Source organism: Monodelphis domestica, chromosome 4 (assembly GCF_027887165.1).
Source record: "Monodelphis domestica isolate mMonDom1 chromosome 4, mMonDom1.pri, whole genome shotgun sequence".
Lineage (NCBI taxonomy): Eukaryota > Metazoa > Chordata > Mammalia > Didelphimorphia > Didelphidae > Monodelphis > Monodelphis domestica.
Window position 1 is genome coordinate 9,711,959 of NC_077230.1, and position 13,050 is coordinate 9,725,008.

The 13,050-nt window shown below is 40.4% G+C and overlaps 1 protein-coding gene across 2 annotated transcripts in view; it reads right to left on the reverse strand.

The window, feature by feature from the left end:
* Window positions 1–10,564, reverse strand: part of CBS (cystathionine beta-synthase) — a 50,649-nt gene extending 40,085 nt beyond the window's left edge. The window contains exons 1-2 of one of the 2 annotated variants that reach the window (XM_007493199.3): window positions 9,761–10,564; window positions 698–921 (exon numbers count right to left, since the gene is read on the reverse strand). In XM_007493199.3, the coding sequence (XP_007493261.1) occupies window positions 698–909 (212 nt within the window). In that variant the 5' untranslated portion in view covers window positions 910–921; window positions 9,761–10,564. The remainder of the gene's footprint in view (window positions 1–697; window positions 922–9,760) is intronic. The other variant, XM_001375621.5, reaches the window with a different exon arrangement.
* Between the last annotated feature and the right edge of the window lie 2,486 nt (window positions 10,565–13,050).

Below are 13,050 nucleotides of genomic sequence, written 5' to 3' on the forward strand. Positions count from 1 at the left end.
ACCAAATCTTCTAAGGTACAGTCTGAGTAGTTTTTAAGATCTACATGCCCTAACTTCTAAAGCCTTTCATCCCCAAATACAAATACAGACGCATGCACGCACGCACGCCTCTTTTCTCTTAATTGCTTCATGATCACTCACTGAATCACAACAATTTTTATTTCTCTGGACATTGATTTGATTTGCATTTCTGGTCAGAGCACAAATGTTTAGGGAACAGGAGGTATTTGGAGGGAACTCTCTTGACACTCCGGCCTTCTTCCCCCACCATGACCATAATGCTTTTTATCCTAGAGCAGGGGTCAGCAAAGTACACTTATTTTGTAAAGTTATATCTTATAATAAAATTTTACAAATATGGAGAAGACAAGTTGGCAACTCATTTATCATTAACAAACAAGTTCTTTAAAAGAAACCATTTCTTTCTTTCTTCTTCTATGTGAAGAAAATCCTAACCTTAGCTAAAAATTATGTTGACATTTTTTAAACATTTTCCTTTGGGACATGACCTTTTTTTAGTTTGTTTGCTTGAATGAGCATTCCCAACCCTGAGGATGGAACAGCACATGTGCTAAGTAAGAGCCTTCATAATGCTTGTTGACTCAACTTGATGCTGCTCGTAGCCTCTGAGCTATGGCTATGGACTAAAATGGTGGCACGGCTCACTTTGGAGAGTTTTCAAAAAGAAAGCACTTACCAGGAGACGTGATGATGAGGAGATTCTGAAAGAGACTTGCCTAGCTGCCAAGTACACTTGCTGGGGTTGTCAGGCCGGATCCACTTTCGCTCCTTCTCCACCTTATTTCCACAGTTAGAGGATGTCTCTTTGGCCACATTCTCCATGCTGTTGCTAGAGAGATGAGGGCAAACGCCGTTTTCTCTCTCAATCTGGGGAAACTCGTGAGGCATGCTATAAATAAGCTAAAGGCAAAAAGGAGAAGCAGCAAGTATGCCGTTTAAGATTCATTCCACTGAAAATAAATTATTTGTACTTTGAAAAGTTTTAGCAATGCCCCTTATTTTTGACATTATTTTAATTATTTTATATTATATTATTTATTTTAATATCTGTATATTCCTTTTTCCACCTTCTGCATTCCCAGCCCGCCTTCCCTTAGAACAAAGAAAACCCGTTAAGCAAAATGAATCACAAGCAACAACTACCTAGGAAATATTCTCTCCTAACTCTCCTTCTCTCTTCTGGGCAAATATTCATCATAACTCAAAAGTTGGGGTTCATTCTAGTGTTCTTTTGTTGATGTTCTTGTCATTCGTTATCTCTGTTTTATTTTTCTGGTTTAGTTTATAGACCTTCCTCTGTTTATAATTTTTCTTATTCCTCATCACTGATAGCACAATTCCATGTTAACATTCCAAAATGTGTTCAGTCATTCCTCAATCATTAGGTCACTTCCTGTTTCACATTCTTCACGACTACAAAAGTGCAGTTATGAATGCGCCACTATGTGGAATCTCTTCTTTAAGTCTTTGACATCCTGGGTGAAGATGCCCAGCAATAGAATTTCTAGGTCCCAGGTGTTTTCTTTACAAAGTCAATGATCAGGGCAGCTAATTGGTCAGTGGATTGAGAGCCAGGCCTAGAGACGGGAGGTTCTGGGTTCAAATCTGCCCTCAGACACTTCCTAGCTGTGTGACTGAGCAGGTCACTTGACCCCCATTGCCTAGCCCTTACCTCTCTCCTGCCTTAGAAGCAATACACAGAATTGATTCTAAGACAGAAGTTATGGATTAAAAAAAAAAGGCAATTATCATCTGTTCTTTTCCTTCAGAAGAATTAAAAAATATTTACCAATCAATTCCACAATCTTCCTTCCAGTTGAAGTATAGTACAGAACTGATGCTAGCAAACTGGATACCTCATAGGGACGTGCCCACAAAGGCAGTTTCCCCCACACGTCTGATCTCCAAAAGCTCTTATTACGGGTACCATATTTATTTGTAACTGGTGATCCATTTAGGTGCCCCCTCTAGTAACTTCTGAGGGAGAAAAGTGACCCGTGAGGCATAAGGAAAGGAAAGCTCTGTTCGGGTATACAAACCCTCCTGGAGGCTCCTTTTCTTTTGCCCTTGAAGAGAATTGTAATCCTCGCCAGTGGTGTGAGGTGACTGCTGGTTGGCGTAAATGCCAATGCTTATATAGAAAGCAGCAGGGCATAAATGAAGGCCCTGAATAAGGGTTCAAGGCACTGCAGTGGTGAGGGAGGCTACTAGCACGGCAGTGTCGTGGAAGCTTAGCCCTGGGGAGATCAGGCCAGGCTGCTGGTTCCACTCTGCTCCTTTCCAGCTTCCTTTCTGGTTGCCCCAGTCTTGGCAACACAAATAGCACACAACCTTCCCCTGATCTTACCCATAGTTCTGGAGAAGACTATCAAACAAAGCAAACTCTTCACTAGCCTTACTTTGCCAGTTCCACTCTAGCTCTTCATTTTACCGTGTTTTTAATAAACGGTGTGGCTGGTGAAAATTCCACGGACAACAGATTTCCTAAATATGAACCACTAAGAAAAACCAACAGCGATTTATTCAATTTTAAAGCTAAAGAGTGCAGGAAGAGTTTGAGAAATGACTAGCATTTTGGCATTTGTAGATCAGAGGAATATAGAGGCACACTAACAGCAACGGCAGTAGCATCAGTCCATACCTGAAACTTGATTGGCTGACTAGAGAAGAAGTAATAGGCAAGGGGACAATGGGTAGTCAGACAAAGAAGAGCTGAACTACTATAGAAAGGGAAGAAAACACAGTGGACTTCTGGATCCCTGCAGGAATACTGGAATAAAGAACTCAGACATAAGTTTAGTTGGTTAATGCTGGTTTAAAGTTGCTTAGTCAAGGGCTGAGGGAAGCTCCAAAAGGTCTTCTCTTGCTCCAAACTCCTCTTCTTAAGTCTGACAAACAGAATTAATTTTCTTATCTCTTTTATAGAAGCTCTTTCCTTTATGCTAATTTACTTCATATAAAAATTCATGGTCATGTCCATATGGTGAAAAAGAAATGGTCCACCAGAAGGAGTAGGTCTGTGTCAAAACAAAGAAAAGAAGATGAATTGTGGGAAGATGACAGAGTAAGATGTGAAGCTTTCTTACCCTTCTAAAACCAACCACAAACAACCAAAAAATAACTCCATAAAATTAACATTAAAAGGGGCAAAAAAGACAGGAGTCCTTGGTGAAGCCGAACAGCCAATGAAAATTAGAAAGGAAGATTTTTTACTTCCTTGGCCTTAGACTCACCTCTGTAAGTCCTGGGAGCAGGAACAGAGCAAACAAAGGGAATCTATAAAGCGGCCTTGGAGGGCAAGCTTGGCAACCTCACTTTGTCAGCTGAGCTGGAGGATACCTCTGGAATCTGATCTGCAGATGGAGGACCCTGGGAACAGCTGTGTTTGCTCCAGCCTCAGATCTAGCATCCCTTGGCCGGGGATTTGAAGGAGTGGACATCTCAGAGTCAGCCAACACCGGGCCCTAAGGGCAGGGACTCGAGCCTCATTGCTAACAAAGAAAGGACTTTGGAGGCCAGAAAAACTAGTTCTGGACACCTGTTCTGTCTGATGTGGCAGCAGTTGGAGAGGAGAATCTGTTTGAAGAGGGACTGGAGCCCAGTTAGCTAAGGTCATTTCAGGAAAGTAGAATCCCTGGTTGTTGTCACAGGAGAAGGTGGATTGGCTATTGAAGCTGCAGTAGCAGAACTGTCTGTGGGCTCTGGATGGAGTACTTGAGGGCAATCACAGACTGGGACTTGAGCTGGGGACCCAGGAGTACATTCAACTCTGGACTCTAAGAACTGAAATAAAGACATAGAACTCAGGAAAAAAACAAAATACACACAAAAAATCCTATCCTTTCTCCCTTACCTTTTAATTCTTATTTTATGTACCTTTCCCCAAAGTCTTTCCTTATCCCCTAATTATGCCCTCCTACTTCTTGATTCCCTTATCCCTTCCCTTTACCCCCCGCCTTGCTAGCTAAACTTCTGTCCTGATATTGGGACTCTACCATGGGAAATCTCTACGTTTTGTATCAATCCTATCCTTTCTCCCTTACTTTTTAATTCTTATTTTATCCATGTAATATTATTAATGCAATACAATATTATTAATACATTTTATCTCATTTTTAATATATAAATAATATAAAAATAAAATTTTATCTGATATGAATTTTGTAAATGAGTTAAGACATGGAACCAGTATATGGAGCCAAGACTAAAAAGTGAGCTAATTGTTATAACGAGATGTCACAAGGTAAATCTCTAGCTTCCAATGATAATAAAAGAGGGGGGGGGGAATGAGAGAGAGAGAGAGAGAGAGAGAGAGAGAGAGAGAGAGAGAGAACGAGAGAAAAGAGAAAGGGCATAGAAGAGTAGTGACCAAAAAGTTTATATGCTAAGGAGGTCCTGCCTTGATTGGTTAAATTCCTGTGAAAATCTGCATCTATCTATCTATCTTTCTATCTATCTTTCTATCTATCTTTCTATCTTTCTATCTATCTTTCTATCTTTCTATCTTTCTATCTTTCTTTCTTTCTTTCTTTCTTTCTTTCTTTCTTTCTTCCTTCCTTCCTTCCTTCCTTCCTTCCTTCCTTCCTTCCTTCCTTCCTTCCTTCCTTCTTTCCTTCCTTCCCTTCCCTTCCATCTTGGAATCAATACTGTGTATTCGTTCTACTTCAGAAGAGCGGTAAGGGTTAGCCAATGGGGGTCAAGTGACTTGCCCAGGGTCACACAGCTGGGAAGTGTCTGAGGCCAGATTTGAACCCAGGACGTCCCGTCTCTAGGCCTGGCTCTCAATCCACTGAGGCACCCAGCTGCCTCCTAGGAAAACCTGAATTTTAAAGAAGTATTGAGGCCAGTTATGTTCCCACTCCTGACTAGATTCTTTCTTTATCATTACCCAGTAGTTTTCTCATCCTAGAAGATGTTTATTCCCCTCTAGCTTTCTTACCCTGGAAGATCTCTCAGTCCTTTGGTCCCTTCCTCCAGTTGATGAGTTCCTCCCAGAATTTCCATTTTTCCAGGAAGTGCCTAAGCTAATCATGCTCTCCCTCTCACTCCTCTGGAGTGTCTCTGCTTCTGACTTATCTGGCTGCTCCACCATGCCCCAAAGCAGGTGCCTCCTTCTCCACTCCTCCCAGCTTCCTTCTCTGAGTTATCTTTCCCCAATCAGAGTCAAATCTCCTTCTTTTTTCTTTGTATTTTTATTCCCAGTGCTAAGCACAGTCCTGGCAAATTGCAAGTGTTTAATGAGTTTTTGTTGACTTGAGGCATGGCCTCAGGAGATTCCAAAAGAGGTGGTGGAGGGTGGTGAGCAAGTAATAGCTGGGCCACTTTGACCTACATAGTACAATAATACCTGATGGTTCACAAGAACAATATTTCATTGTTTGTTTTTCCTCCACATGCTCCAAAATCAACACTGAAACAGTGAGTCAGTGCTAGGCCCAGACTGCCAGGCCTACTGACCTGTGAATAGTGGGAGAGTGGGAAAAGTCTCAGAGCTTGGAGGTTGGTGTTCTCTAATGAGCAGTGGTGATACCATCGTCTTTAAGAAATCCAACAGATTGAACTGCTCATTGGCCATGGGAGGGGAGAGGGAGAAGGGAAGGGAAAGAATATGGATCATGGAACCACGGGAAAATAGTCTAAATTAATTAAATAAATAAATTTTAAGTAAAGAAAAAAGAAAAGAAATCCAACAGATGAGCACTGACTGCTTAGCTGGTAGCTTGAGGTCATGCTACTTGGTGCTCCAATCATGTACTGCATTTCTTTGTTGGCCAACAAATGACTTTTTCTGTAGGCTTTCAAGTAGAAAATGAGTCAAATGGGCAGTGTCATGTGTAGGATTTAAATTAATGTCCAATACTCCAAGTATTCTGTTTTATAAAGTTTATTAATAATCACTTGAAGTAAAGGAATGAAAAGGTAATTATCTAACAAAATATAAGGCCCCGTGAGTAGATTCTCCTGCCACTCATCTCACACCACCTCCACCAAATGGGATCACAGTAAGAGAGAGAGAGAGAGAGGTGGGACTACACCAAATTTATATCCTCTCTATGTCAGCACGTAACATGAGAAGGAACATGGGATGCTGGGAATTGGAGTTTTAGGGTAGAGAAATTAATTACACACATGTCAGTGGTGTCAAATTCAACCTAAAGGCCACATATTTACTTAGAAAACCACAAATTAGCATTATCCACAGTAGATCATATTTTATTTACTTTGTTAAACATTTTTCCATTATGTTTAATTTGGTTCCCCTGCCAGTCTGCCTTCCAGTCACCTGGAAAACAAACTGAGTACCCACCATCCTGCATCACAGTTACCCAAATAAGGAAAGCAAAGCCTCAAAAGAGGAATTATCTAACTTCAGGATGACACAGAGAGTAGCTTCTGGGACTGAATCAGGGAATGATAAAGGATAGAAAGGTACATGAACTGGATACAGAGAGAAAAATCTGCAAACGACGGTATCAGCAGAACAAAGACAGACCGTATGTAAGATATATCTTTCTTCTATTTTTAGCAGATGGTCAGAGAAATAAGCACAAATAATATCACATTGATGTTGTGTGTTAAGGTTGTAAAACACTTTCATCAAAACAACATGGAAAGGTAGGGAAGACAAATATCGTTATCCACTCTATATATGGGTAAACTGAGGCTTTAGGAAGTTAAATAACTTGTCTATGGTCTCCCAGCCATCAAGTAAAGAGCTGCCTTGGAAAGATGACCAAGATATAATTCATTAATCAACACACAAGCATCTGTTAAGCACCTACTATGTTCCAAGCATGGTGCTAGGAATTAGAGATCCAAAACCAAAATGAAACAATCTCTGCCTTCAAGAGGTTTACATTCTATCAGGGGAATTCTGCATACACAGAGTTAATTACAAAGTATATTTAAGGTAAACCCCAAGCTAATGGGAATATCAGGAAAAGCTGGAAATAGGAATTTACATTTTTGAGTTGTTTTTAAGGAAGTTGGGGATCCTAACAATTAGAGGCGAGGACAGCATGCAGGAAACACCACGATGGGGGACAGAATGGTGAGTTCATGTCTTCCCTTAGTAAATGGGGAACATGCTTTACCGTAAGTCCTCTGGAAATGTGTTAATTGTTTTGATCAGAATTCTTAAGTCTTGAAAATTTTTTCTTTTAAATTTGTCCTTCATCATTCTCACAATTGTGTCCCTTTACATCTCCTTTATGTACAATTGGTTACATTTAGCTGATTTCCCATCTTGATTCTCTTTAGTTTCATTTCTACATCTACTATGTGCACATCAACGACTGTGCTATGGTTTCACTTATTTTTTTTAATTTAAACTTTTACTTTCTATCTTAGAAGGAGGATGAGGGGTAAAGGGGGTTAAGTGACTTGCCAGGAGGAAGTACCTTAGGCCAGATTTGAACCCAGGCCTGGCTCTTTCCACCAAGCCACCTAGCTGCCCTGGTTTCCCGTGTTCTTGAGTAAGAAAAGTTTATTATAAGGATTTTTATGACTCTTTGACATTTTTCTTCTTTGTTTGCCTTCAATTTTTATCCTCTAATACCCTTGAGATGAATCTACTTAGTCGAATTTCTGGCAAAGCTTTGTTTGAACGGATTTTACCTATAACTGTTTCTCTATGCTTTATGAAATCCTACCGCTCACAACTGGCCATCATCCTTCTTCACAGGATTTCACAAATGCCTTTGTATTCTAATGCAGCGTTGCCTTTGGCAAACATTTCTTTCCATGTGGCCAACAAGGGTTCACCAATTCAATCCCTTCTTAAGCTCTTTGGTGAGATCCTTAATTTGTATTGGTTAAACTCCTGAGTCTGTGTTGAAGTTCTTGGGATTGTCCATGTCCTGTTTTTATTTTATTTCCATTATCTGCTCTATCTTTTACCATTATTCTCATTTCTTCTCCCTCATTCTGAACTTTGCTTTCCCAAGTTTAGCAGTCTGATGCCGACCACGTCAATAGGTCTTCTCCTGCCTGTGAAAACGCCATCCCTTCATTTCTTGTGGTGTTATTTGGTATTTGACATTTCCAACACAAACTCGCCACTTTCTCTGTGACTTTACATAGGTTGGTAAGAACACTGCCAGTAGAGTTGGGAATTGGTCCATCTATTCTAGAATTTAGAACTAGACCCCAAAAGGCACTAAATTGTGCATATTCTTTGAGTCAAGGTACATCACTGCTAGGCTGGTACCCACAAAAAGATAAAAAAAAATAAAGGGAAAGGATCTGTAGGTGCAAATATATATACACACACATACATATTTATTACAGCAAGTAACTGGAAACAAAATGGATGCCAATCAATTGAGGAGGAGTTGAACAATTATGGTATAGGAAAGCAGTGGAATATTATTGTGCCTCAAGAAATGACCTGAGGGATGGGTCCAGAAGAACCTGGAAAGGCTTGCATGAAAAGACTCAAAATGAAATGATCCCAAAGAAGAGAACAATTTAAACAAAGACCACAACACTAGAAGGAAAACAACTCTGAAAGACTTAAAAAATTCTAACAATGTAATAATCAAGATGAGGTCAAAAAACTCAAATTAAGTTTTCAATCAATTGACACAAAAGTGATATAACAGAGATGAAGGAAAAAGAAACATACATTTTCCCAACAAAAAGCATGGATATGTTTTGTTTGATTTTACTTTGAAGAGATGAAGAATACAGCAAAGAAAAGAAAAAAGCGATGAAACATTTGAAAATATAAGTGGGGAGCAGAAGGAAGATTGTGGTGGGGTTGGCGGGGAAGTCAAGCAAACCCATTTTCTTGGCTTCTTCAGGGGGGCACAAGTCTCCAGGGGGCAACTTTTGATTTCTAAAGAACAAATTTCGGAGTCTTTCTCGGAACTTAAAAACCCCATAAAAGCCAACATCATAATATTGCCTTCATTTCTTCTTTCAAAGTCTCCAAACAAAGGATCCTAAAAAGACTAAACTGAAGAGGGGAGGGAGACAACGAGAATCGTGTAACCATGGGGGAAAATTAGAGAAAAACGACTAAATTGTGTGGCCAGGAAGAGAAATCTTGGACGAGAGGAAACCTCCTTTATCCGATTATTTTAATTATAAATGGGAAACACCACACTGCCAATAAATTCCCGGGAGGCCAAAAATCCAGCTTCTCGTCGTTCTAACTAGTTCCTTCCCAAAGAACGGGATAAAGGGCTCGCACGTGGGATCTTCAGCTACAGTTCTGCCCACAAGCAGCCTACTTTCTCAGAACTAACTTGTCCCAGAAGGGTCGCCCCAGCGTCTTATTTAGCGTGGGCAAACAATTGTACATGTTGGCCCCTTCCAACCATGTGCACAACTAAAAACAGCCCCTCCCTCAGTCACTGGGTTAAAGAAATGGAAACTTTAGCCGAGGAAAGCACGGAAAACCAAACATTGTTTCAGCGTTCGCCAGCATCCTTGCCATAATGTGTCCCGGACTCGCAGCAAACAAAAAGCCGAGCAAAGGGATGGGGAGGGGAAGAAGAGAATGCAGGTCGCCTGCAGGAGTGCCATGCTTCCACTTACCTTCGGCAAGAGCTACATCCACCGGGATGAAGATGATGCAATATTGGGCGATATGGCACTACCTGGACTACCTACCGGCCGTGGGCCACCCTTTCAGTCATCCATCCATCTCGGAGCTAGAAAGTTCCGAGACACCCTCAGAACCCCAAATGGAGAGGAAGGCGAGCGACGTCCAAGTAGGAACAGTTACACTTACTTGAGTTGAAGTCCGGCCAAAGTTGTCGGGAAGGAAAAAAGTCTCCTTCAAGCCAGCAGCAAAAAGAAGAGGAGAAGAGGTAGGGATTCGAGTTAGCCCCACAGCTTCCGCCCCAACGCGGACTCGCCGAAGTCCGAAGGCAAAAGGAGGAATCGGGTCCAAACTCCTCCCCAGATCAATTGTCCCGGTAGGATAATGAAAGAAAGCCGATTTGCTGGGAGCTGGGGGCGTGGGGGGGCGTGATCAGCCAATCACAGATTAGAGAGTAACCCGGTTTCCTGCGCCCGAAGTTTCGGGTTCCGTAGTTCCTGCAATATTTGCGAATTGACGTGCTTCTCTTGTTCTCCACGCAGGTCCCAAGGCCTGGGAATGTTCACAACTGCTTTTATGGGCTGTTTGCCAATTCCCGGGCTGTTCCCTCCCCCACCTGCCTCTTCATTTCCTACCAGCCAGAGCTGGGAAACTTCTTGAAGAATAAAGCAATTTACGGATTTAACGGTGCCCTTAGCTCGAGATGTAGCAAGTAGAGAGCCAAATAAATGCCCTCTTCTAACCCCAAATCACGTTTACTAGGAAATTATTTCTGTGCTGCTCAGGAGAGACACCTGGAGGACAGAGGCACAAAAACCATGGGAGTAGGGAATGAGCGCTGGGTGAGCGAGTCCCTGCGGAATCAAGCTGGGGGGCAACTAGAAATGGCGGAAGTAACCCAAGACCTCCAGGAACTGACACAGAGCCAAATGAGCAGAACCAGGAGAACAGTGTACACAGAGACCGCCACACGGTGGCACAATCCAGTGTAATGGGCTTCTCTACTAGCAGCAATGCAGTGACCCAGGACAATTCTGAGGGACTTATGAGGAAGATGCTCTCCACATCCAGAGAAAGAATTGTGGGGGTAGAACCGCAGAAGAAAAACATATGATTGAAACATGGTTCAATGGGTATGTGATTGGGCATTTGGGCTTTAAATGATCACTCTATTGCAAGTAATACTATGGAAATAGGTTCAATGATTCATCGATTCCAAGAGGGGAGGGAAAAACGAATCATATAATCATGGAAAAAATATTCAAAATAAATACAAGAATAATAAAAATAAAATAAAAATATTTTCCAGCAAAAAAATCCTAAATAAATGAATAAATAGATATTCTAGGCTTTCATGTGTAGAGGGAAGAAGGGAAAATAGGCTTCAAGAAAAAAAGAACTCTGTAGTTCTTGGTGTAGTACTTGTAGTGGAAAGAACTCTAGATCTAAAATTAAAGAAATTAATTTTTAATCTCTGCTTTACTTTGTTCAAAATCACCCTTGTGACTGGACAAATTATTTCTTTTCTTTGGATCTCATTTTCTTAGTTTGTTAAATGAAGGATTTGAAAATATGATTACTAAGGTCCCTTTTATTTCTAGATCCTATAAAGCTATCTGGGTAACTGGGTTCTCACTGCTTTCTGGCTATGAGAACACTGGGCTACAGTGACTCAGCCACGGAATAAACCAGAAAAAATAATGCACTTTGTTTTGTCTGTGGTATCCCTAATTAAATTCAAATTAGTTATTGGGTTTATAAAGTCAGTTGTAGAGAAAGTTACAATCAATGATAGTTGAAGTCAATATTAAGTTTACAAAATCTTTTATGTTTAGCCAGGTAGTATTTCCATCAGTGCCCTCATTGATGGATTATATCATAAAGTATCTAAAAGTAAAGAAGATACCAAAATTGGAGAAAAAATGTTATACATAAATACCAGGAAAAAAAGAACAAAAAAAGACTGAAAAAAGTAGATCTTTTTAATCTATGTAAAATCTTGACAAGCTTAATCATCATCATCATAATATAATAGGAATTCATGGCTTGATAAAGTATTCTTTAATATTGAGTGCAAAAGCTTATTGATTCCCTACTTCATCTGACTGATAGATGAAAGTAATTGTTTCTCGTTGTTCTTACTGGAAGAGGACCAAAATGGCATCACTGTTTTGGAGTCAATGTACAGTGTGTCTGTCTGATTATGGCCAATCAGAACAATACAAACTCAAAAGACTGCTCAGCCACAGATTGGGCACAAATAGCCCATATGGACATTTGGGATGGAGATGTCGTTAAATGTGTGCATCTCACGTTACTTTGGAGCTACTGCAATTCTCCTGGAATGTTATGCTGGATCCTTCTAGTATCAGAGCCTCTCATGTCTCACAACAGATACCAAAAATCTTTAGAGAGACTTTGAGAAGTGTCCTTGTATCACTTCCTCTAACTCTGTGCCAGCACTTGCCTTGTGTGTGTTTTCCATAAAATAGTCTTAGACAAACAAGTGTTGAAAAGTATTCAAACTAGTAGGCCAGTCTCTGGAGTGGCACTCTCTGCAGTAAACTCGGAATGCTTGGCAGTTTGGCTTGAGAAAGGACCTCAGTACTTCATCTTGCCAAATGATCATCAGAATCTTAGTAAGACAATTTGAATGGAATCAGTTTTCAAGCATGGCACTAGCATAGTAACAATATTATAATAATAACTACCATCTATACAGTGCTAGGCACATAAGTGCTTTTCAGTGATTATCTCATTTGTTCCTCACAACATTCCTGGTAGGTAGGTGCTATTATTCCCATTTTACAGATGAGGAATCTGAGACAAAAAGGATAAGTGATTTTCTCAGGCTCACACAGTGAGTACATATCTGAGGCTGAATTTGAATTTAAGCTTTCCTGATTTCAGGTCCATTGCTCTATTCCCTGCTCAACTACATAAAAATATTTGTGTATAGCATATCCTTAGCCAAAGTTTGTTTTACTTAGTACTAATCCCTCCCTTAATCTACTCTATTTCTCTCTAATTCATCCTTCTCTCTTCTTCTCTTTCCTTCCTAATTTTTTTAATAAAATGCATTTCTGTATCCAACTGTGCATTTCCCCCACCAATCTCCTTAATGAACATAGATGCAAAAATCTTAAATAAAATACTAGCAAAAAGACTACAGCAAATTATCATGAGGGTTTGAAAGGAAATTCTTGGTTCTCTTAGTATATTTTGAGTTTGCACTTGTGAAAAGGGAATCCTTTGTTCTCTTTGCCTAGTTGGAGTTAACACTTTGGAATAACAATAACTTAAGTACCCTTACTTAGTACCTCACTAGATTGAAGACAAGATTAACTCTTTTTTGTCTTCTTTTGAATTAATCAACAAAAGCAAATACACTCATACTTAACCCCAAAGCAAGGGAAGTCCACAAACTCTTACTCCTAAGTCAAGTCACCTAGGAGGAGGTGAGAAGCCAAGAAGATATT